Source organism: Pseudozyma flocculosa, assembly GCF_000417875.1.
Source record: "Pseudozyma flocculosa PF-1 unplaced genomic scaffold scaffold00002, whole genome shotgun sequence".
Taxonomy (NCBI): domain Eukaryota; kingdom Fungi; phylum Basidiomycota; class Ustilaginomycetes; order Ustilaginales; family Ustilaginaceae; genus Pseudozyma; species Pseudozyma flocculosa.
In genome coordinates, this window is record NW_006920870.1 from 1,288,817 (window position 1) to 1,312,567 (window position 23,751).

At 63.7% G+C, this 23,751-nt stretch overlaps 9 protein-coding genes across 9 annotated transcripts in view; 5 read left to right on the plus strand and 4 right to left on the minus strand.

The window, feature by feature from the left end:
• The window catches only part of PFL1_06841 (uncharacterized protein), a gene marked incomplete at both ends in the record, with an annotated part of 2,640 nt that extends 2,484 nt beyond the window's left edge, over positions 1-156 (plus strand). Inside the window, one exon of the mRNA XM_007878638.1 lies at positions 66-156. Within this exon, the coding sequence (XP_007876829.1) occupies positions 66-156 (91 nt within the window). The remainder of the gene's footprint in view (positions 1-65) is intronic.
• Positions 157-475: 319 nt separating this feature from the next.
• Positions 476-1,546, minus strand: PFL1_01071 (uncharacterized protein; the record flags this gene model as incomplete). Its single annotated transcript, XM_007878571.1, has 4 exons — positions 476-865; positions 961-1,123; positions 1,241-1,319; positions 1,417-1,546. The coding sequence occupies 4 exons, from the start codon at positions 1,544-1,546 to the stop codon at positions 476-478; spliced, it is 762 nt and encodes a 253-aa protein (XP_007876762.1).
• Positions 1,547-1,901: 355 nt separating this feature from the next.
• On the plus strand, positions 1,902-2,571 carry PFL1_01072 (uncharacterized protein; the record flags this gene model as incomplete). Its single annotated transcript, XM_007878572.1, has 4 exons — positions 1,902-1,962; positions 2,073-2,127; positions 2,260-2,358; positions 2,532-2,571. The coding sequence occupies 4 exons, from the start codon at positions 1,902-1,904 to the stop codon at positions 2,569-2,571; spliced, it is 255 nt and encodes an 84-aa protein (XP_007876763.1).
• Positions 2,572-5,116: 2,545 nt separating this feature from the next.
• PFL1_01073 (uncharacterized protein) lies at positions 5,117-6,923 on the plus strand (the record flags this gene model as incomplete). Its single annotated transcript, XM_007878573.1, has 4 exons — positions 5,117-5,978; positions 6,081-6,168; positions 6,260-6,630; positions 6,730-6,923. The coding sequence occupies 4 exons, from the start codon at positions 5,117-5,119 to the stop codon at positions 6,921-6,923; spliced, it is 1,515 nt and encodes a 504-aa protein (XP_007876764.1).
• A 291-nt stretch (positions 6,924-7,214) lies between these two features.
• Positions 7,215-9,978, minus strand: PFL1_01074 (uncharacterized protein; the record flags this gene model as incomplete). The annotated part of the gene is made up of 11 exons (XM_007878574.1): positions 7,215-7,256; positions 7,381-7,504; positions 7,610-7,704; positions 7,817-8,074; positions 8,216-8,375; positions 8,507-8,719; positions 8,809-8,891; positions 8,997-9,118; positions 9,226-9,368; positions 9,496-9,647; positions 9,778-9,978. 11 exons carry the CDS (start codon positions 9,976-9,978, stop codon positions 7,215-7,217), a joined length of 1,593 nt encoding a protein of 530 aa, XP_007876765.1.
• Positions 9,979-10,244: 266 nt separating this feature from the next.
• Positions 10,245-10,574, minus strand: PFL1_01075 (uncharacterized protein; the record flags this gene model as incomplete). The annotated part of the gene is made up of 1 exon (XM_007878575.1): positions 10,245-10,574. The coding sequence occupies one exon, from the start codon at positions 10,572-10,574 to the stop codon at positions 10,245-10,247; it is 330 nt and encodes a 109-aa protein (XP_007876766.1).
• Positions 10,575-12,215: 1,641 nt separating this feature from the next.
• On the minus strand, positions 12,216-14,402 carry PFL1_01076 (uncharacterized protein; the record flags this gene model as incomplete). Its single annotated transcript, XM_007878576.1, has 1 exon — positions 12,216-14,402. The coding sequence occupies one exon, from the start codon at positions 14,400-14,402 to the stop codon at positions 12,216-12,218; it is 2,187 nt and encodes a 728-aa protein (XP_007876767.1).
• A 529-nt stretch (positions 14,403-14,931) lies between these two features.
• Positions 14,932-15,857, plus strand: PFL1_01077 (uncharacterized protein; the record flags this gene model as incomplete). Its single annotated transcript, XM_007878577.1, has 6 exons — positions 14,932-14,982; positions 15,112-15,193; positions 15,304-15,349; positions 15,492-15,614; positions 15,718-15,743; positions 15,853-15,857. The coding sequence occupies 6 exons, from the start codon at positions 14,932-14,934 to the stop codon at positions 15,855-15,857; spliced, it is 333 nt and encodes a 110-aa protein (XP_007876768.1).
• A 4,146-nt stretch (positions 15,858-20,003) lies between these two features.
• PFL1_01078 (uncharacterized protein) overlaps positions 20,004-23,751 on the plus strand; it is a gene marked incomplete at both ends in the record, with an annotated part of 4,605 nt that continues 857 nt past the window's right edge. Inside the window, one exon of the mRNA XM_007878578.1 lies at positions 20,004-23,689. Within this exon, the coding sequence (XP_007876769.1) occupies positions 20,004-23,689 (3,686 nt within the window). The remainder of the gene's footprint in view (positions 23,690-23,751) is intronic.

Genomic DNA, 23,751 nt, shown 5'->3' on the forward strand with positions numbered 1-23,751 from the left:
GGCTACCTGTCGTATAACTTCGTAGTAATGGTATGCTATACGAAAGTTATTACGAGATCTACCAGGGCGGCGCGGCGGGCGGCGCCGGCGCCGGCGGCTGGCGGTCCCGCCGACGACGACGACGAGCCCCTCAGCTACGGCCACGACGAGCTCTAGGTGCGAGGCTGGCCCCGGTGGCGTACGGCGCTGTCCCATCGTCACCGCCATATCCCCCATCCGCTCCACCCAGTTGTTCCCCCCTCCCTCCACTCCACGTCGACGTGGAGGGGTCGCCCTTCCGGCGATGCCCGCCGTTTTGGCACACTGCTGCCACGTAGCACGGGCGTTGTCGAAGTTGTAAAAAGAAGAAGGCAATGCATGACTGAACGAAACCAGAGTAGCGTGTGACGGCGAGGGCAGTGGTGTTAGGGCATGGCAAACTAACGTTGATTGACGCGGCGTCGTGATGAGCGTGAGGACGGAGCGCGGCGCAACATCAGGGCCCCGAGGGCTCTGGGCCGGGCGACGAGATCTGGAGGCCCTCCATGATCTGCCTGACGACGACTTCGCCGACAACGTCTCGCAGCTCGTCTTCGGGGTCGGTCCCTGCGTCCTCGTGTCGCTGCAGAATCTCGCCGACCTTTTCCATGAGGGCGTCGGTTTGCGCCTCTGCGATGGCGTCGGCCTCGTCGTCCTCGCGCTGCGTCAGGTGGGCCGTCGTATCGATCGCCCCTCTTTGCGGTGCTGGCTCATCGTCCTTGTCGTCGTCGTCCTCGTCGTCGTCGTCTTGGTCGGAGAGCGGCGATACAGGTTCGGGTTCGCCGGTTAGGGAACGGAGATAGGTTGCCAAATCCTCGTGCTCGTTTTCGAACGCCGAAGATGCCGGCTGCAGTGTGTGGGTGATGATAGGAGGAATGAAGGGTTGGTCAGCCCGGGCAGAGGTGATACACAGCGGACGCAGGGGGGGAGGTGTACACGCACGGTATCGCCTTCGTTGTTCTTCCACTTTGGATCCGCCTTGAACTCGTCGATGAGGACGCGGGCAGCCTCGACGGTCTCGCAGACAAAGAGGGGCGTGTCGCCGTCCGAGTCGGTCGTGTTTGCCGCATCGCTTGGTGCCGAGGGGTGCGAGAGCAGGAACCGGCTGTTTGACAGTGCGTGAGAGGGGGGAGGGAGAGGTGCCATTCAGCCGTTGGTCGTAAGGAAGCCGCCCCCAGGCGAGGGAGTGTAGGAGTTGGTGGAGACGAGAGAGGGCACCTACAGGATGTCGAGGTGGCCGTACGACGCAGCGGCGTGGAGAGGCGTGTAGGTGAACTCGTCGGCGGCGGTCGGAGAGATGCCTGTAACGATGCAGGGAGGAAGGCATAGCCGGTTTGTCAATATCGCAGGGAACGTCCTGCATCATGATTCCGCCTCTGACCCCGGGCGACCACTCACCGCGCTCATCGACGAGGTACTTGACGCGCTCCAGATCGCCTTCGCCCGCAGCGATCCAGATGTTCTTGCCATCGTCTCCCTGCGCTGCCGCCGCCGTGCTGCTGTTCGTTGTTGATGTGGGTACAGGCATGGTCGCTGCGGGTATATGGATGGTGTGGGGGTCGTGGGAGTGGCAAGGCGAGATGGAAGATTGAGGTTGTGACAGGCGAGGCCGAGCTGGAAAAGCTCGCGGCACCAAACTTCTTGCTTACGTCAGCAAAAGTGGAGCTGCACCCTGGCCCGGCTGGCCTGGCCTAGCCTGTCCTGCCTGACCTGGCCCCGTTTGCCACGGGTCGCGTCGATCCACACCCACGGCACCCTGACCTCGAGACACCATCATCCCAACGCCCCACCTCGCTCACCCTCAAACTGCCCAGGGAGCTGGCAACACTTCAACGCTCACAAGCACAGCCTGTTCAAGCCCGTTCGATCCCCCTGGCGTCACCATGGGCAAGAGAAAGGGTTCCACCAGGAAGCCCACCGGCGCCAAAAAGTCGGCGCCGCTCGGTGAGTCGCTGTAGCGCATGCCCACCATTCACTCTGGGAGCGGCGTTGTGCTGACCCGATCTTCTCGTGCTCTGTCCTTGCATCTGGGTCTGCTTCCTCGCTCCTACCAGACACCGTCTTCACCTGCCTCTTCTGCAACCACGAGAAGGCGGTGCTTTGCAAGATGTGAGCAGATCCTCTCGTCTCTACTGGCGCATCCGCCTCGTTCAGTCCGCAGGCATGGAGCCAGCAGCTGATTGTGTCCTCCACTCTCCTTCTCCTGCTCTTTCTGCGTTGCTCGTCGCGCCCGGCCCACAGCGACGACAAGGCTAGGATCGGCTACCTCAATTGCAAGATCTGTGGCCAGAAGTTTTCGACCGACACCGACCCGCTCACCCAGCCCATCGACATCTACTCGTGCGTATCCAGGTGGTGTGCGGTGGATCGTCCAGTCCGTGCAATGCTGGACAGCCCCTCACGCGATGCGCCGAAGGGATCTTTGCGCTGTATCGGTGCCTTGCAACGGAGCGATGGACGAAGACGGAAGCTGACCTTGGCTCGAGCTGCTGCTCCCCTTTGCTGAACGACAGGCTGTGGATCGACGCGTGCGAGGACGTCGCCGACCAGTGATTCCGACGCCGACGCTCCTCACGACTCCAACGCCACGACACCATACGGTATCTCAAGCGAGCAGGGCTTAGTCCCTTCTTGTCAAGCAAGCGCTCGTCCCTAACCGCCTCTCGCCCACGGACCGCAGCGCAGCATCCAACCTCGCCGCTCGAGCCAGCCCACTCTACTCTAGCCTCCTGTATCACCTCGACCGACTGACCCCGATCGTCTCTGTCTCAACTGTACAACGTAACCTCAGCACTCTGAACCTCGAAGCCGTACCCAACTGCGCTCCACAATGTTCTGGCTCTTGGCGGCCTCCTTCTCCGAAAGCCGACTTGGTGAGGAGCGGCCAGGCGGCTCGGTCCGGAGCCGAAGATGCGTGTTGCTGTCGTCCCGCACGCGGCGGCCGGTTCCGCGTTGCTACCGGTAGATGGTGGGACGTGCGGCTTGGATCCGCTTGGAGGCAGCGTGGTGCGAGCACCGCCTTCGGCTGCTCCCCTAGCCCGAGAGCAGATGCCGTTTCGTTGACCACCCGAACGAATGGCCTTGGCACACCACGAGCCTCTTCCTCGACCGGCGCCGCCGAGGAATGCCTGCTATCACAGATTGGTCTGCAGACCGGTCTGTCCCCTTGCCGCTGACATCCAAGATCATGATTGCGCCTCTACGTACGTAAAGACAGGTGCGAGGGCACCAACGAGCTCGTTCTGGAGGAGCTGCGACGACGATCAAAGGAGCCAGGCCGAGGTAGCGCGGCGCCAAGCATGGTGGGCACTGCCCAGCCCAGCCCAGCGCAGCCAGGCCTCGCCTCGCCTCGCCTCGCCTTGCCCTGCCCCGAACGTGGGGATAAGCGGATCCAGATGGGGACGACGCCGAGCGAGCGCTGCTCTTGCTTGCTTCCCGCCTCATGCCAAGTCGGCGATCTGTCAATCAGCGCAGCATGCCCGACGCTGACCTTCAGAGACAGAGGTACCGGTAGTGGTCTGGACGAGCAAGCTCCGGTGGTACTTACAGCTGATCAGAGGCGTCTGTTCCGGCACGGCGTGCTGATGGCGTGGCCCCGCAAAGCACGCACGAGAGCAGAAGCAAGCAGTCCTGTCAAGAGGGAGTAGATAGGCCGCCAAGGGCGAAAGGTCGACCGATGGCCGTAGGGGTCCGCCGGACCTGCCTACCAGGGCACCGGCAGTTGCCGGAGCAACCCTGTCCCCAAAAGACAACGACCGCGGGCCTGACCGTGGCCGTGGCCGGGGCCAAGCCCTGGCCAGCAGGCAGGGCAAGCGAAAGGCACGCGCTGCAGCCATGCAGCTGGGCGCAGATTTAAGGCGCTGCGAAGAAGAGCCAAAAGCGCTATTTTTACCCGCGGACCCCAATTTGACCGTGTGGTCCAGCAGCAGCAGGCTGGCTGGCCGAGGCGGCACGTTTTGAAGACCAGCACGGGGCGTGCTCGCACAGCAAGGCCCAAAGGCGGGCGGCCTCGATGAAGAGAGACGAGCCAAGGGGAGGAGAGCGGCATGGTGTTGGGTTCGAACGCCCAGCATGGCCAGGCTGGCCAGCAGAGAGAGCAACACCAACGTACGCACCTGTGTACCGCGCTGAACCTCGGCGGTGCAGTCGGCTCCACGCCGAACGCCAAACGGCTAGCCTGCCTGCCTCTAGCCCGGCCTGCCTGGGACAGCAGCCAGGAACCCTGCCTACTGCGGCGGTCATGGACAAAGAGAGAGTCGGAGAGGGGGTGCGTGCGCCTACCTGCTGCTGGTGCTGCCGTTGGCCGGCGTAAAATGCCATGCTGCTGCTGCTGGTGCTGGTGCTGCGTGCTGCATGAAGGGTGCCGTACCAGCTGCTTGCTTGCTGCCTGCCCTCTTTGCTGGTCTGCACCGCCTGCACCGCCCGCTTTTGGAGCTTGCTTGGCTTCCCGAGCGGCGGCGTCGGCGGCGGGGACGTGGCGTTGTTTCCCTTCCTCCCCTGCCTGCCCCCTTCCACCCACACCGCCCGGGTTTCTCGACTGGAAGATCAACCTCCGCCATGCCCTGCTCAACCTCGCTCGCCCTCCGCCACCCGCTGTGCTTGCCCGGGCGTGCTTTGTTGCCCTTCGCCCCCAAAACTCTAGACTTCATCTTGAATGACCGACGTAGCGCCGACCGTATGTAGGTAGCCAGGCCCAACGGGCGGCCGCACGCCCGCCGTGCATAGCGCACCTTGCTTGTTTCCTTGAAGCCAGCCCAGTGCAGGCAGCAGCGGAGGCCCGCACGGCCTTGGCGCCGCACCGCTCCGCGCCCTAGCCTTGCCTAGGCTACCTGCAACCCGCCCCTCCTCGCACTGTCAGCCCTCTCGACGCCGCCGTCGCTGGACGGTAGGGGTAAGGGACGAGAACAAACAAGATGCGGTGCCAGAGTGATACGTCGAACCGGCCACTCCTTCACCTCTCCCTACCAGCCTTGCCCCACTTACCACGGCCGAGCTCCACGCCCGTTCATACATAGACGCCCACCTTCCGATGCGGTGACTTCCAGGCGCTTTGATCCATCCTCTCGCCACGCCCGACGACGGACCGACCCACGAGACCATGTCGACCAGATCGAGCTCGTCAGAGGATCGGCTGCTCCCCTCGGACTCTTCCGTCGACGGCAGCCCTGTCTCGACCCCCTACGACGATGGCAGCGACGACTACTTCGAAGAGGGCTACTCGCTCAAGCCACAGAAGCGCCCTTCGACGCTTCATCAGCGCCTCGTAGATGCTAGAGAGCGCCTTCCCCTCGGCCTCGCGTCTGGCCTCGCCATCCTCGCCGTCTCGACCGCCCTGCACGTCTTCTTTGGCATGTTCTCCACCGTCCACCTCTTTCTCGCCGGCTGCATGGTCCTCGTCGTCAACCTCTTCACCAGCATCGGCTCGTCGGCGTCGAGATGTCGTTCAGAGGGCGCCAAGCCGCTCCTACGAGCGGTGTCGAGCTGCCTGCTGCTCGCCGTCATCTTTCTCGCCTGCACCCACCACTCGCCCTCGCGACAGGCACGTCTCACGCTGCCACCCGTGCAGAGCAATGGCTCCTACTTCATCGCGGCCAACCTCTACAACTCCGAGAGCCTCTTCCCCGCCTTCTCCGATAGCCTCCTGCGGCTCTCGGACATGCTCGGCCACAGCAACGTCTACGTGTCCATCTACGAGTCCAACTCCAAGGACTCGACCAAGGACAAGCTGGCCGAGCTCGCAGGGCTCCTCGAACGCCAGGCGATCCCGCACACCATCAGGTCCGACAACGACGGCATCAAGGTGGCCAAGAACAACCAGATCGGCGCCACGCAGGCTCACATCCAGTACCTTGCCGACGTGAGGAACATCGCCCTCGCGCCCCTCGACAAGGGCCTGCGCAGCGTCGGAGGCCGTCCCTTTTCGCACGTCGTGTGGCTCAATGACGTCTTTTGGAGGCCAGGTGAGATCCGTCGGCCGTGATGGCGGCGCCGGCGCGTCTCGATGCGGTGCCTAGCGCGCGGCGAGCTGACCTCTTCGTCTTTGGCCGTCTTCCCCGGAGCAGAATCGGTCCTGGAGCTCCTCGCAACCAACGGCGGCGAGTTCGACCAAGCCTGCGGCCTCGACTTTATCCCGCTCGGCTTCTATGACACGTGAGTCTCGATCTTCAGCGCGCCCGCCAGCCTTGCCGCGCAAAGGAGACTGATCCTCCCGACCCTCACGATTCGCCTTCCATGTCAATAGATGGGTCACTCGCGATGCCGAAGGGACAAGACTCAAGCCTCTCTGGCCTTACTTTGAGCGTCCTGCGGACATCGACAGCCTTAGAGCGGGCCAGCCGATCCCTGTCCGGAGTTGCTGGAACGGCATGACGGCGTTCAGGGCCGACCTCTTTGTCCCGCAGTCGAATGCCACACAGGCAGGGACAGCGGCGGTAGCGGCGAAGGCGACTCCAGAGCAGCAGCCCAATACCACAACCTCGCCAACGTCACCGCTGCGCTTCCATACCTTTCCCAAGTGCGTGGTGTCCGAATGCTTGCTGGCAAGCTACGACATCCACCTGCGCACCGCACCCACGCCCGCGCGGATATTTGTCAACCCGCGTGCCATAGCCAGTGAGTCGATGATTCGGCCGTGCTGAGCTCAACGACGACGACACGGGCACGCCGCTGACCAACCTTTGTGCCTGCACTCTGTCTACCGCCCCTCGGCAGCCTACGACTGGCCCTCGTCGCTGCTCTACGACTCGATCCTGCGTACTCGGCTGCTGGATCCATGGGTGGTGCTGTGGCAGGACTTTGTCTCGCACCGCCTGTTCGGATGGATGTCCGAGGTGGGGAGGAAGACGGACAAATGCTCAGTCTACCTGGAGGCGGGCTGGACGTCCTCGGATCAGTCCAGCCGCTAAGGCTGGTCGGTCGATGGGCGAGCCACCATCACCGTGGGCCCCGACGCAAGATACCACACACCTGTAGATACGCAATGCAACGTCGGGGCTTCCTCGGAAGGGAGGCGAGGGGAGAGGGGGGGAGGGTGTTGTGCCGACACCCAGTCACGTTTCAGTTTCAACGCCGCAGCATCCATCTCGCATCACAGTTCAATCGCATCCTCAGCCTTTCGCCTCCAGTCATGATTGCAATTCCGTGAAGAGGGACGTCGATTGCAGGCAGAGGCAGAGGAGGAAGACAGGGGGACGGATCTAGTAGTTGTACAGGAAGTAGATGTTCTTGTTGTCGGTCATCTGCGGGAGCGAAGAGAGATTGAGCAGAAGCAGAGGGTCAGTCAGGACGGGAGGGGACAAGGAGCGAAAAAGGTCCGACGGACGGAAAGAAGGGGGTTGTGTGAGAGGGGGTCGGGACGCTCACGTCGAGTTCGCCGTTGATCTTGTTCTTGAGGATGCGCTCTTCCTCGGAGACGCCCATGTCGCGGAGGACCTTGCGGCGGCGCGCGTTGGTCCAGACGAGGTAGGCGAGCCAGGCGAGGCAGAGGCTGGTGTGTAGCGCAGCACACGGCGACATGGACCAGGGGTCAGCCGAAAGGCGCTCGAGGGGGTCGGGGGGAGAGCTGCATGACGCGGTGAGACTCAGGACTCACACAAAGACGAGGGCGAGCATGCTTGCCGTGACGACGAGGCCCGTCCGGTAGAGCGGCGCGTCGTTGCTTCGGAAGACTTGGGGTCCAATCATGTTCTGTCGACCAAAAACGAAAGGGAGACCGGGACGGGGGCAACGGAATCAGCGACCGCCGCCTATCTCTCGATCCGCGAGAGAGGAGGATGCGTGCCGAGGCGGCGCAACTCACGCCGGTGCAGTAGCCGACAAACGTGAGGGTGCTGACGACCGTCTTCTTGGTGCGGCCTGCGATGATTGAGGGCATCAGCGACCACATGAGGAACGTCTGGAGCGCATAGAGGATGCTCATGAGGTACACGCCGTACTTGATCCACTTGTAGCTTGGGTCCGAGGGGAGCAGACCGGCGGTGAGGACGGCGACAAAGGCCGGCAGGACGGTGAAGCACATGAAGAAGAAGCGGAGGCGCGGGAAAAAGTGCAGCACGCCCTGCGGACGCAGACGAGCGAGCGGCGATGCAGGAAGGTTGTGAAGCGGGGGCAGGGATGGCCGGGGTGTCAGAGGCACACACGTCCTGCGCTCGACGACGACGACGACGACGACGACGACGACGGCAAGGCAAGGACTCACGATGCAGAAAAAGATCCACGACACCGACATGGCGTACGACGGCAGCTGGTACAGGATGCTCTCGAGCGGCGTGAACCCAAACGACTTGTACACGATGGTCTGGAAGGTCGTGATGCCTCCGTTGGGGATGCAGCTGACGACCGAGATAAAGAAGATGAAGCTGCAAAGCGGCGGGGGGAGCGGTGGAGCGGGGTTTGGCGGCGAGGATCGTCAGCGATGCCAGACTCTGTCGTAGCAGGCCGACGTGAGGCAAGACGAGGAGGGGAACAGGCGGGACGGCGCGGGACTCACTAGGTCGTCGGGTCGGTGAAGGCGTCGCGCACCTGGTCCCACTTCCACTTCTGCGTGTCGCCGCTGCCCGTAGCGTTGTCAACGATGCGGGCACGGGCGGCCTTCTTTTCCTTTTCGCTCAGCCACCACGCGTTCGAGGGCAGACGGAGGAATGCGCAGGCGAGCAGGCCGACAAAGATGGTGACGCCGCCGAGGAAGAGGTTGATGACGCGCCTGACGTGTTAAGTAGGTAGAGTCGAGCAGAAGCTGGGTCAGTCGCGAAAGGGGGTCGACGGCGTCCTTCGGCTCGACGACAAACGTACCAGCCGCTCAGACCGCCCTGCTCTTCCGAGCGTTTGGCGAGAAAGTAGATGACGACCGTCGTCCATACCGAGAAGCCGGTGTTCTGCAGCCGTCGTCCAGGCGGGGGCAGCCGCGCGAAAGGAGCGTCAGCATCGAGTCGTCAATCAGGCTAGAGATGGGGGAACGACGACGACGGCGACCAACCCACCATGGCGAGGTAGAGGAGCTGCCTCGAGTTCTGCTCCGACTTCTTGTACCAGCTCGACACGATGAGCATGAACCCGGGCGTCACGCCGCCCTCCATGGCGCCGAGCAGGAACCGGACCGCCACTGTGCGTCGAGTGCGTGGAAAGAGCGAGGTAGAGAGGGGATGGGGAACTCCAGGGATGAGGATCGCTGCGCACCTTGCGTCGCGGCGTTAGGCGCGGCCTACTCACTGAGCGAGGAAAAGTTGTTGCAGGCGGCGAGGCACATGACGACGGCGCCCCAGAGGACAATGAGAATCGAGAGGAAGCGAGAGGCATTGACGCGCTGCATCAGGTAGTTGAGGAGCGGCTGGGCGACGAGGTAGCCAAGGTAGCTGTGCGGGCGGGTATAAAGGAGCGCAGGCAAGGAGAAAGACCATCGGTCCCGTCGGCCTTGGGTCAGCCTGAAGGTCGAGCGATGCGAGGGACAAACGGCGGCCGAGCAACGGGAAATGGACGCACAAGATGGTCGTGAGCCAGGCGTACTCGTTGGCGACGAGGTGCGTGTCCTCCCGCAGTCCGAAGATGACGCCGGCGCTGAGCGAGACCTTGTCGGCGTACTGCATGCCGTAGATGGACATCATGATCGGGACCGTGTACCAGTCGATCTTGCGCTGTTCGGCCGTCGGTGGCCACGGTCGAGGCGAGGTGGGGAGGGGCGGGGTTCAGCGACCGTAAATCACTACTTGCGCGTCTGGTGCGACCGGCGAGGGCGGGGACGTGGGCGGGCGAGTGCCGACTTACGAGGAGACGCTTGTCCTCTTCGGGAGTGAGGAGCTCTTCATCGTGGAGCACCTCCTGGACCTTTTCGATCTGGGACGAAGGCTGGGCATCGAGCTCGGCGAGGCCGACCGAGGCGATGTGCTTTTCGTTGTCGAACGGCTGCTTGCTCTGGTTGTCCGAGGACGAGCGAGACTTGGAGGTGTCGTCGACCTGGCCCGTCATGGCTGTGTAGTCAACGGTCGGTGCCGGAGGCAAGGAGGAGGCCGGTGTAGGGTGCGGAAATGGAAAGGATGTGCTGGCTCGGCTTTCGTCAGGGAGGGCGTGTCGGGTCGGGGCGGTCGTGGCTGGTGGCGTTCGTGGTCGTCAAAAGGGGTGGGAGAGTGAGGAAGGGGATGGGGGCAAAAGACAGGAGGAACCAGCGGGTGGCGAGGACAGGCTGGTGGCTCTATAAGGAGAGGAGAAGGGCATGTGCTTTTCAAGTACGGTATCTATACATCATCGACGGCGGCACTCGGGTCGCTGTTGGCTGGATAAGCCAGCAGGTACCGGTAACTAGAGATGCCTTGCTCTTCCTTGGAGCCGGGCGCCGATGCCGCATCAGTAGTGGCCACAGGCCTGGCCAGGGCGCTCGACGTTATCGCGAGGCTAGCGCTCTCGCCTACAGTACTCAAGACGCGACAGCCACGCGGGTCGATGGGCCTGAGCGGCACGAGTGCAGGGGGCAGGGTGCGATAGCGGTTGCGGCGGTGGTACGGTAGGCTGGAGTGGGGACGAGGCATGCACTTCCCCGCACTCGTCTGCTGCAAGCGACAGGCCATGCCCAGGCCAAGCAGGGACCGGCAGATGTCAAGGAAGGTTGACCGGTCGGTGGTGACCTCGAGCCGGCTTCGATGCTGCCGTACCTACCGTACCGTGCTCCCTCTGGTGCGGGGGGCGAGATGTCGAGCAAGGCGAGTACTGTACGGTAGTGAGAGGGCTTGTGCGTTGATGGACGGCAAAACCACCCCAGGGACGGGGGATGCAAAGAGGCATGAGGGGCGAGAGGGCGAGGCAGACGAGCAGAGGCGAAGCGATCAAGCGACGAGGATGGCCCAGCTGGTGGAACGGTGAGCGCTGGATGTCAGTGGTCAAAGCCAGGCCAAGTCTACCTCGTGCGCCATGGTAGGGTACCCGAGGGGGCGCCGGCTCGGCTGGCGGACCAGCCAGCAAGGCGACGACGACGACGACGACACGTACGGCGTGGGGCAGGGTACGCTATCCTCGTGTCAGGCTAGGCTGCCTGCGCGGTAGGGTGGCTTTGCGGCCAGGCTTGCTTGCCGTGAACCGGTGGCAAGTGCGGAGGCGGGCCTTTGGGCGGCAACGGCGGCGCCAACGGCGGGGTTTCGCCTGCCACTCGGCGCCTTGAACGGTCAATTTCCCTCGCCCGGGCGCCGTTGAAATTGCCCGAGTGTCGACCAAGACAGGCTGGGTAGAGAGAGACCGGTCCGGGGCACGCCTCCTTTCTACCGCTCTGGCCTGGCAGCCTCGCGCCCTCTCTCTCCTCCTCTGTGGGTGACTACTGTTTCGACAGCCGGCCATCTGCGAGCTCCCTTCCTATCCCATGCCATCCTAGTTACCGCTAGGTAGCCTGCTGCATCGCTCGACGTTTTCATGCCATCACGATACGGCGCACTCCGCCTTCTCACGACGCCTTTGCCGAACGTATGGCATGGCAGCGTGACAACCAGAACCGCCCAGCGGAAACTGACCCGACCCGACCCCACCCCATCCTATCCCGCCCGCCCCTCCTCCTCCTTGCTTGAAGCATTCGTCGGACCTCGCCACCGCTCGTCGTCGCTTCCCATCTTCTCCGAGCCTGACCCTCTGTCTCTCTTCCCATCGCTCCCCTTTGTACTGTACCTGCCCATCTCATCGACGTACACGCGAGGAGACCACATCTGCCTCACTCCTCCACCGCACCTACGGGCACCACCGCCATACCCTTTCTGTCCGGAAAAGGCGGCCTGGTGGATGGTATCTACATAGGTGCAATTTGACGAGTCATGTACATGTACAACAGCACCCATGGACATGACCAACAAAAGCCTCACAATCGTCCATTCATCGCGCCGTATTGACGGGCCAACCACCCCGGCTCGTTCCGCCACACACGTTGCCCGCAGATGACCGGCCTTCCAGCCCGCTTATCGACGGAAACACGAGGAGATTCCTCATATGGTCCGCTCCCGTTCGCCACGAGGCACGCCCTACAGTCCCTAACCCACGGCGCCGCGACGACGATTCCGTCTCCCTGCCTGCTCTGCAAATCTTAGGATGTCAAGCCTGCCCCACGGCTTGTCCGTCGAGAACCTCAATACGTCTCCAACGCGGCTTCCGCTCCACCTCCCAACTTCCGTCGACCCGCATTTCGACCTTGCTCGGGCCTGGCTCGACACGGTGTCGCTCCTGCAGCAGCATGGCTAGTCCCAGCCATCTCTGTCTGCAAAAGGCCAGGGCCCGCGCGAGGCCTCGGCCATTTCCTTTGCATGACCTTCGAGGAGATCCGCCTCGGTCACGGGGCCCAGCGCCTCTCCGACAAACTTCGCCAGCGGGTCGGGCGAATCCGTGCACGTCGCTCGCCAGAAGGCCACCAGGTCCGGCCCAGCGCCCGGCAGGTCGTAGGAGCACGGATGCAGGTCGACCGTGGGCCAGTCGAGCGCCCTGCACCGATGCTTGAAGCAGTCGTCCCACGACCACCTGTGGCAGGGAAGCCGACACGGTGCGCCCCCCTCTTGCTGCGCTGGCGACCGGGACCGAGGTGCAGCTGCAGCCTGGGCCATCGCCGGTGCCGAGGGCGCGGACGCATAGGGCGAGTGTTCGAGCACCTTGGTCCAGTCAAAGTCGGCCCTCCCATAGCCAATCGTCGACGGCTCCTGTGCGAAGCTGACGACCTCGAGAAACTGCCGCTCGCTCAGCACGCCCTCGGAGTCGAGATTGCGGACGACGAGAAGCTGCAGCTCCGGCGGCAAGCTCCAGAACCGCGCCAGGCTCGGCGTCCCGTGGCCGATTTCCGAGGCCGGACGCTGCCTGGCACGGCACCCGAGGACCCTGGCAGCCTTGACGACGTACAGCGCCGCCTTCCGGAAATCGGCCTTGTCGATAGAAGTCACCGTCTCCATAGCCAGCGTGATGGAATCGTAGTCGACCAGGTGGACGCCCGAATCGACGGCGAGGACATAGGCGAACTCCTCGCCCCACGCCGTCGGATCGCCCCCTGCTTCGGCGATGAACGTGAGGGCGGCTGCGTCGTCTCCATCGTCGCTGTGCTGCTCGGCCTCGCAGGAACGCGCATCGCTGACCGCCTCCGCCTGCGTGGCTGTAGATTCGGGATTGGGGAGCGCCACCCCAAGCCCCTTGCCGTACTGACGCCGCAAATAGCGAATGACGTGCCGCCTTCGGTCCGGTGATCCTTGCCTCAGGAAGCCTTGTAGCGTGCCTTTCGGCAGGTCGCGCTTGTTGATCTCGCCGCCCAGTCGCGGGACGCGGACATCCAGGTCGAGCACTGTTAGCCTGCGGTTCGGTCGTCTCTCGGTCCTGGCGACAAGCTGATCCCAGTCGCGCTCGCCCTCGACAGCGGCCAGCGTCTTGAGCTCCGAGAGACTGAGTTCTTCGCGCAGGGCCCACACGCTTCCGACCCAGGCAGCGATGATCAAGCGCAGCGCCTCTTGATCCAGGTCGTTTCGGCCAAATTCGAAGGAGCGGAGGCGCCGGCACTTGGAGTCAACGGAGATGAGGTCTGCAATGGCCCTTGCGGCGGCCAGCATCTCGTCGCCGAGCCGCCATGACTCCGACTTCCATGGCTTTCCGCGGCTTTGGACATCTCTGAGGATGAGGACCTCGAGGCAGCTCGCTTCGTGCTGAAGGGAGCTAAGCAGGCTGGCGAGGGAGCGAGGCTGGATGGGGTTGGTGCTGAGGTTGAGGCTGCGGATCCCCGAGTGAGCGACGGAGCGGCCAAAGGCACCGAAAGCGACCGGATCCGAGCCCAACTCATTGCCGACGAGGCTGAGAGTTTGCAGGGAGTGGGCCTGCTGGATGTAGAGGGAGAGTGGTGCTAGGCAATCGTCGTGCAGCTCATTTGCCTTGAGCGTGAGGCAGCGCAGCTGGCCAAAGTCGGGTTGCGGCCGGTGCGACTTGACCGAGATGGTGGCCAGGTGCTCGACCCTCCTCCATTGGTGCCTCTGTTGGTCCTGACTGGCATCGGCCGAGTCGATGAGCTGCACAGAGGGGCCCGATTGGTTCCAGGTGCCTGGGTACGACGCGATCAGAGAGAGGAGCGCGGCGGTCTTTTGGCTGCCGAGCTCGAGGAACGAGGCGTCAAGCTGCGCCACGGGCTCGTCCTGCCTGCGAAGTTCCTGGACAATCTGCTTGGTCGAAGGGACGTCTTCGCCAAAGTCGAGGCGGGAATAAAGCATGGCAAGGTTGCGTACCGCGCTCAGATGGTCTGGCGCGGCCTGCAGAGGGTCGAGGTCGTCGTCGTCGTCTTCGTAGGGGTCCCAGTCCTCGTAGGGATCATTGCCGTATTCCATTCCGTCGAATCCGTCGTCCTGCTCATCGTCGTGTTCATCGTTGTAGCCGTCGTCGTAGTCGAGCTCGTCGTCGCTTTCCATTTCCGTTGTCGCTCTTACGTATGACGGGTCGGGGTTGCGCCAAGCTCGGCGATCGGTCGAATGGGTGAAGAGCAGCCAAGAGTGAGAGGGGATTCAAGGGCTCAGAAGAGATTTACGAAGTGATGGACGAGGGTCAAGGGCGAGGATGGCGATGATGGTGGTCTTCTCGGAAGGTGGGAGAGGAGGGGGGCGGCGGTTCATCACCCTTTGTGAGGAGCTGCGCCTCCTCCACCTTGGCCGGGCCTGGCCATCCTCGCACGGCCCCTCCCTTTGAGTCGCCCGTTCGGAAGTCGGCCAAAGGCAACGAGGGCGGCCTGGCCACAAAGGTGGAGCGCCGTGCCCGTGTTGATCTGGGTTCCGACCCACCGCCACCCCTTCACCCACCCCCGCCATCCCGTTCAACCCATCAGCATCTCACCTCGTCGTCCTCGCAATCGGCAAGTAGCGACTCATACTCGCGCGAACTTGCTGGGAACTGGAACGCTCTTCCCAACTTCAGTAGCGAAAGGGCAAGAGCAGGCTAGCCACCATGACTTCAGATCCCACAAAGGACCCGGAGTGGGTGACGCTCGTCAGCGAGGTGAGCACCGCCAGCGACAGCCATGGCCAGCCCTGCGCACCATCCTCGCCTTCTGTCGCAATGCATCCGACCTTTTGAGCCACTCTGCCCTCCTACCGCTCTCCGTACGCCCTTTCCTGCGCCAAACAGGACGACTACCGCTTCGTGGTCGAGTACAAGTGTGCGATCGCCAGCGGAACCATCAAGACGATGCTTTCCATGGGTGAAGGCGGTGCGTATCGTTTTTGGCAATACACAGCAAGCGTTCATGCTTCAAATTGCGCCTGTCACCACCTGTATGCTGACCACGTCACTCGTCCCGGGAACCTCTGGAGCCCGCAGGCGGATTCGCAGAGGCAGAGAGCCACACTGCCCGATTGCAGATCCGGTGAGCACCACCGAGCCGAGTCTGCTGTTCGAGGTGGACGATCATCGAGACTGAAACCGCCCATCGCTCCTTTCTGCAACCTCCATGTCCTACTCACTGTGCTCCGCCGTCTCCTTTTTGCCCGCTCGCAAACCACATCCAGCGGCGAGGTGCTCGAAAAGATCGTCGAATACCTTCAGTGGAAGACAAAGTACAGCACCGTCGACAACGACCTCGACGTGCCCAACTTTCAGAACCGTATCCCGCCAGAGATCGCCCTCGAGCTGTGAGTCCTGCCACACTCTAAAGCTCGGACGCGCGCGACTCCAAAGGCGCAGGCTGACCACCTCGACTGTCGTTGTCGTTTGATCCGTGCCTGCTCGCTCCAGATTGATGGCGGCCGACTTCTTGGATGGTGAGTCTGCAACGATAGCGAGGGCGAGGTCTTGGAAAGCGAGCGCGAGCGCACGGCTTGGACTGACCATCAAGCTCAACGTCGGTTGTGGCTGGCTTCCTCCTCGCAGTGTAATGCTTCTGGCGACAAAAAATCGGACTCCCCGCCATATACCTTCTCCATCGCCTCGCATCTGTGTGGTCTGTGGTTGACTGCGTGTAAATCGCGCCGCTCCTAATCGGCCACTCTGCCTGCGCATCTGTTTGATCCGTGGTTGCTGCGTTACTGTCAGTAATGCGGCACCGAGGGGCACCGTAGGTGACTCTTCCTTTGGCGGTGCGGCGACTTCCGGGCTCTCAGACTCTGCCCGCGCCACTGGACAACGCTGGAAGAGCCTCGCTTCTGCCCTCGGGCCTCTGCTATGATGCTCGGGCCGGTCCAGGAGTGGCAAGACGATGCCGGTTGGGAAGCCGTCGGTCCAGGATAGATTTTATGGCGCAATTACACGACCGCAGCGTCCCTGGCAGCAGCAGCGGCAGCGGCAGCAGCGTCGTCACCGGTACCGGCTGTTGTCAAGGGTGCGACTGCGGTCATGCGTGGGCGTTCGAGTTTGTTCATGTCCGTTGCGCGCAGTCAACAAGCTAAGTTGGATGGACGCAGAAGGATGAAACAGTCGGCAAGGATGACAGGGCAGCTGGTCGCATACCTACCTACCTCCGTTCCGTCGGTGTTGAAAGAGATAGCGGCTGCGGTTGCGGTGATGAGCTCGGTGCATCTCGACAACGGTCGATGCGCTTCGATGCCCTGTGTAGGAGAAGGAGCAAGAGCAGGAGGAAAGGCAGGCGGATAGGCAGGCGGCGCTTCTCGTTCTCAGGAAAGAGGGAGACGTTCGTGACACCTCATCAAGCTGGCGAGTTCAGTTGTTAGGTGTCGACGAGGCGTCTGACAACGACTGATGTGTACCATCTGAACCGCAGACTAGTATAGTACGGGCAAGCAGATCAAGGTGACAGGATCGCAACACCAACCACGACGACGACGACGACGACGACCACGGCCATGATCATCTCGGGCCGGTACCAAACGCTGATCGACGCCAACGTTGTGGGAGTTCAAGGCCAGCAGAAGCTTAACTTGTCCTGCTGCTTGGCTGGACGATGGTCGTCACTGCCGTGTTCGCGTTTCTGCCGGGCCGTGATGGCCGTGCGCCGTTGCAAGGTCGAGGAGGTGTACGTCGATCCCAGCCATGCGACCCTGGAGGCCGGCAGAGGGAGCCGTGCGGAAGCCATGGCAGGATCGATGCCCTGCCTGCCTGCCTGCCAGCGTGCACCCAAAATATGCAAGGGGGTCCTTGCGCCCCCCCCATCTGTTCGGCCCATTGTCGAGGATCGACGGGCGTTTGTTTCCGTATGCGTCCTCGTCTGGTTCAAGCAAGGTGTGGCACCTCGCGCCGCTCTTCGCGGCCTGGCCTGGCGGGACGAGTTGCGGGCCGGCTGGCCATCGACGACTACGTCGCCCTGCCTCCCTGTGGATTCCTTCCTTCAGCTGCCTGCACTGAATGATGAGCCTCGTCGCCTCGAGTGTACACGACACACGATCGGACTGCATCTAGCCTGCCACTCAATGATGTACGAATGAAGAGATGTATACGGCGCACCGCTGCGGAACGGCAGGCAGGCGAGCGCAATCAGATGAATGGGCAGTTGGATTGGGATTGCCGGTGCCGGTCCGCAGCTGCTGGCAGGCGAGGGCAGGCAACGTGGCAAGCAAGCAAGCAAGCAGGGCCTGGACCAACCTCGCCTATGAGGAGAGAGGGTGCGCGCTGAAGTGTTGTGCAGCGTGGCATGGTCCAAGAGATCGAGGAGACAGAGAGGACGTAGTCAGGCAGCCGCTGCTGGTGTGTACGTACGACGGGCGGTCCCCACCTCGACGTTTTGGTGCCTGGTCCACGCACGCACCGGACTCGATGCGGTCCGATGCATCTGCGCGAGTCTGACGGACATAGCCGACCGAGGAGCGACGTTCTTGGAGCTTTCTTTTGCCGTCGTGTCCGCGTGTCGTTGCTCGCTCTCCCGATGTCGCATCCCGGGCCGACGCGCGCGCGAACCAACCACCGAAGGCCCCTTCGGCTCTACCCTGTAGCTGATCCCTCTTCGCTCGTCGTCGTGGCGGCATCGTGGAAACAGGCGGCGCAGGCCGTGGAAGGGTCTGGTCGCCGATGTACCCTTACGGCCTCGACTCGATCTGGGCCGTCGCATGTAGGTCCGGCCCAGGTGCTGCCGCTTCATTTCCCGTGCTGCAGATGGGCGCAGCAAAGCAAACCCCAGCGCGCGCGCCCGCGGGGGCCGGACCAGACAGACGCCCTGCTGCGCAGAGGGAGGCGGGAGCTCGAGCACTGCCCCGTGCCTAGAGCTGCGGGAGAAAGCCGGCCAATGAAGGCAGAGCGACAGCCTTGGAAAACAGGCGGGGGGTAAGTGTAGCCCGGATTGCAGCGAGGGCGAGGGCGAGGGCGAGGGCGAGGGCGAGGGACAGGGCGGGTGCATCGACCGCCTCACCTCTTCTCTTGGACGCTGCGTCCTTGGCTCTTTGGATGTTCTCGACCCGCGCGCCCCCCCCCGCCATTTTGGCTCTCGGCGTGCTCATTCGCTCCGGCCAGATCCGCCCGTGTGAGCTCCCGTACAGCACAGTTCCGCACCTGGCTTCGATCCCCCAGCAACTCCGCCCTGCCGCCTAGGCCTGATCTTCGAGCCCCGGCCGCGGCGTGCGTGCGTGCGTGCGTGCGCGTGTTTGCTGATCTCCATGGCCCATGAATCGTGACATCCGAGCAAGGCAGTTGGCAGGCAAGAAGTCAGGCAGGCGGGCAGGCAGGCCGTGCAGGCAAGCAAGCAAAGGCAACCAAGCAAAGGCAAGCGAGATGCAGCGCACTGAAGGAAAACAAAAAACAAGCAGGCGGAACAGAAGCCAGGCCAGCCTGTGGCCCAAAGAGGCTAGGAGGGCGAGGGGCGAGGGGCGAGGCGAATGCTTGGTTCCTCGCCGTCACGCCGGCTGCCCCTCTCGACAGCAGCCTGCCTCTGGCCCCGGCTACGCCTGGTGTCGCTGCTCTTCTGCTCCCTTGGCTCCCTCAACGCCAAGCTACGTGCGTCGTAGCGTGGCAGTCGGCCCTCTGCTGGCCTCGCAACCGTCTCATTATTATTGTCTAGGCCTTCGGTCGACGGCCCCTTGGCAGCATCGTCCTCTGGTACCTACCTGTCTTGCCTCTGGCCTGCCTTGTCTCGACCTGCCTCAGCTTGCCTTGCCTTGCCTTGCCTTGCCTTGCTTCCTCCACCACCGCCCATCTCAGTCGCTCCTCGAGCCGCTCCCTCCCATCATCCGACGCAGACCTTCGCATTGGTTCCGCGCTGCCCTTCTGTCTCGCCCTGCTTCGCCCTCGCCTGCTTCGCTATCTAGTAGCACCTCGATACCCCCGTCACTGCCCCGAGGCCACACGTGCTTCCGCCGCAGCCTTGACGGTACCTGCCTTGCTGCGACGTTGGCACGTCGAGGCTCTAGAGTACCCTCGCGCCTCGTTGCACCGCCACGCACGCTTCGGCGTTCGGCCCGTTCCGCTTCCGACGTCTCTCCGTCGCCCAGGGCTTGTGCCCCGGACCGCCACCCTGCCCCGCCTCGCTCAGTTCCCGGTGACCGGAGATAGTCCGGCACAGGCTCGTGTCAGCTGGCTGCCCTCGTCTTGTCTCCACCGCCGACTGAGCAGAGCCGGCCAGACGAGGCCTTGATTCCTTCGGTCGATCCTCTCAGACCGCCCTCTTAGCCGCCTCTACTCGACTCGACCACCGGCCTCGCCCGACCTCGCTGCTATGCCGTCAAGCGCACTATGAGCGCCCAGCGAAGCTCTGTGGACACAAAGACGTTGCTCAGCTCCTCCTCCTCGTCGGCCACTTTGGCCAAAGACTCCAAGCTCGCTCACGGTTCATCTGCACGCCCATACAGCACTGCCAGCCTACCTTAACCTTGTGAAACCCTCAACGCGACCGACGCCCTCTCCTCACGCCACTCGGCACTTGTCACTCCTGTCGACCTCGACCTCAACGCCACTACTGCTTCACATACCCGGCCGGCCCTGTCGCTGCCCTTCCGCCTTCGATCGACCCTGCTGGTTTCCATCGCCTGTTCGACCAAGTCTGTCGGCCTCTCCTCGTCCCCAAAAGGCGCCTGGCAGGTGCCATCTCGAACAAGCCCATTCTTGAGGCAGGGCTGCGTCTCGCCCTGCAGGACCGCTGCACAATGATAGACCCCCACCACATCGGCCTCGGCCTTGGCCGCAAGAGGGAAAAGGCCAAGCAGGTGCTCGGCCGCAAGGTCAGCGACAGCAGCTCCAAGGCGACCACCAAGCAGCAGCAGAGCACGCCGAGATCGGCCAGCGCCTCCCAGTCCGACGTGCCACCTCTGCCCATCTCGACGTGGGACGCCACCTCTTCGTTCGCCACCGGCAGCACCAGCACGAGCACCCGCACCCGCGCCCACCGCAATCCGGAGCTCGAGTACTTCAAGCAGCAGAATGCACTCAACAACGAGCTGACGCCACGCACCTCGGACTTCTTCAGCAAGCGCAGAACCTCGGTCTCGGGTCCTGCCACCTCCACCGGGGTTTCCACTCCCGGAGCATCGATGGGCACATCGATGCCGTCTTCTGCCCTCAAGCCTGGAACATCACAGAAGGTCCGCTTCCAGGAATCCGAGGACCTTCGGGGCGAGCCGCTGCCCGTCCGGCTCGGTCTCGCGCCACCCAGCCGCTCCTCAGACAAGGCGACGGCAGCGGCGTCCTCACCTTCCGGCGAATACAAGGCCAAGGTGGGCCACGGCTACTACTTCTGTATCCCGCCGCCCTCTGGTGCCGGCAGGAACGACGAATCCTCGAACGGGACGACCGGACAGAGCGTGGCGCGGCATCGCCCAGAGAGGCGGCGCGACACGGGTGCGTCCGAGGGCTCGACCCACTCTTCCTCGAGGTACTCGATCGCATCCGGTACCAATTCTGCCACGACTGGGCCGAGCAGCGTGGCGCCCACGCTCGGCTCGCCTACATTCACGCCAGACAGCCCAATGAGCCTGCTCTCGGATTGGAACGGCAGCGGATTTGACGGTGGCCTGACAGGCAAGGGCCTCTCGCCCTCCACGGCCGAGTTCGGACGGTCGGGCAGCACATCATCTCACCCGCTTTCGGCGTCCCTGGCCCGGGCGTCCGGCCGCGCCTCGTCGACGCACAGCGGCAGCAGGTCGATCTCGGGCGCCGCCCGATCGCCAGAACCCTCGTGCTACGACCCCAGCGACTACTTTGTCACGCGCAAGGCCCACGTCGGCAAGGGCAAGGTGCACGAGTTCAAGCACCATGCCTTTTCGCGGTCAAAGGTGCCTTACTGGTACGGCTACGACACCGAATCGATCGAGGCCGAGCTCGACGTCCATCTCTGCACCTACCACGCCCTCAACGGCTCCCATATCCTGCGCCGGGTGCCGGACGACGCACGGCCCTCGCGCGTCCTCGATCTCGGGTGCGGCGTTGGCATCTGGTGCGTCGACATGGCTCGCGAGTGGCCGCAGACCGAATTTGTCGGGCTCGACGTCTGCCCCATCCAGACGCCCATGGCAACGATGCGCAACCCGGACCTCGAGCAGCGTGTCACCTGGGTCGTTGCCAACTTCCTCGAAAGGCTGCCCTTCCCAGACAACTCGTTCGACTTCGTCCACATGCGCTACCTCGGCGTCTCGATCCCCGAGGACAAGTGGGCCGACATCATCGCCGAGGTGGAGCGTGTCTTGGCCCCGGGCGGAAAGGTCGAGATCCTCGAGAACAATTTCACCTTCTACGGGCGCATCCACATGGTCGATGCCGAGGAGCTCTTCAAGCTGCAGCACGGCCGTCCTGCGGCCGCGGGAGGCGCTAGTGGGGGCGCCGCTAACAAGGCTAAGCTGCCACAGCCCGTAAAGATGTCGACGCCCTTTGGGACCGAGTACGACGTCGACGCCATCCAGGTCGTCGTGGAGCGCACCGTCAGTCGCCGTTTCATCAACCCGAGCCCTCTCAGCGTCATCCCCTCGATGCTGCTCACCGAAGGCCTGACGGACGTCGCCATTGGCAATCCCCGGCACATTCCGCTCCATGCTGAGTCGTCGCGGCAGAGGGCCATGGCGCGGGCGCGCAAGTCGGCCAGCAACTCGACCAGCCCCTCGTCGAGCGACAATGACGAGAAATGGAAGGAGAAGTACACGAGCCGCTCGCAGATCGGCCAGCCGCTCAACTCGACGTTCCACATCCCAGACAGCGACATCTTCCGCGCGCTGGGCTTCCTGCAGATTGCGAGGCGCATCTCGGGCGCCCGGGAGCTGATCTGGTCCGAGGCCGACGAGGAGAAGCAGCAGCTGCTCCGCGTCCAACCCTCGGCCTCGGTCATCTCGCCCACCGAAAGGCTCGAGTGGGACGCGCAGAGGTCCTACAACCAGGGCCATCCAGCCGCGCTGAAGCCGTTTGCACATCCCTGGAAGACCAAGATGGACTTTTACAAGGACCTCGACATGTGGCTCGACGACATGGTCCAGCGCGCCGACATGGAAGGCCTGATTGAAAAGCACCTCGGCTGGAACGCCGGCAGCGAGGAGCTCACGGTGCAGGGGCGGAAGCAGGCCGAGCGGCTCAAGAAGCTCAACGACGCCGCGGCGATGCCCGTCGGACTCTCGGAAGATATCGCAGCCTTGGCCGCCGCAGGCTCCCTCGCCGAGGACCGCAGCGAGCCCGATGCGCAGCTACAGCAAGGCTCCTCTTCCCAGCAGGAGCAGCCAACATCATCCGCGGTCGAGCAAGGGCGGCCGAGTGAAGGCGGCGGCGGCGACGACGACGCCACCTTGGGTCGATCCAGCCCCCTGGGCTTCAGCGTCGCGACCAGCCAGCCCTATCACGAAGCGCCCGGCCGCATGCAGACGACGCGGTCCGGCGGCGGCGCCCGGCATGGTGGCGCAGACGACGAGGACCAGGAGCTGCTGGATGACTTGTCGCCGCACGTGGCCGCACGGTCCGGCGATGCTCGAAGCCGAAAGGAGTCGTCCTCGCGCCCCACGGCCGAGGGCAAGCGGCGCAAGTCGGCGCGGCCCACGTCGAGCGGCGGCGTGGGCATCGCATTTGGCGGTGTGGCCCCACCGCGGCAATTTGGTCGCCCTGGCATGATGGGCGAGGCCAACCTGTACGGCAACCTCTTCATGGCCGGCGGGCAGTCGCGCAGCATTCCCGTCACCGCCCCTGAACTGACCGTGGGTGGGACGCGGACGCCCTCGCAGCGAGCCGCGGCCGAGTTTGCAAAGAAAAAGGGCGGATCGAGCGGAGGCGGTGCATCGGTCCGCTCTGGCTCGTCGGCATCGACGGGCAAGACGGCCAAGACTACCGACGACCGGTCGTTGCACGGGTCCGTCGGCAGCAGCATCAAGAAGTCGCCAGCAGCGGCGGCGGATAGGTCGCCGGACGTCGGTGCGGGCGGCGTATCGGCCTCGTCGATGATCGCCAAGGACACCCGGGCGATGATGACGCTGTCGGAGCCGGCCGCTCTGCTCCTGAACACGGCGGGCGAGATCAAGCTTCCCTCGTCGCCGGATCCCGGCTCTGCAGCAGCGCCGACGGAGCCATCCAAAAAGATCACGGCGGCCAACGTATTCAACATCCCCCCCGCCTCGTCGCCACCGTCCCAGGCTGGCGACCGCCTCGCCGCCGGCTCAACGACGACAAGCGCCGGAGCGAGCCGAGGCGGTACCTCTGCACCCTCGTCGAGCCGCACCTCGCGCAACAGCTCCACCGTCACGCTCGTGGGCGAGGCACCGGTGCCTGCCTTTAGCCCCATCTCCAAGACGACGTCGGGAGGACGGGCCGATGGCGGCGAAAAGGGCGGCGCGAAGACGACGACGGCGGCGGCGGGGGCGGTCACCTCGTCGTCCAAGACTGAAGAAGGAGGCGGAGGAGGAGGAGGAACAACGACGAGCGGCGGCGCCA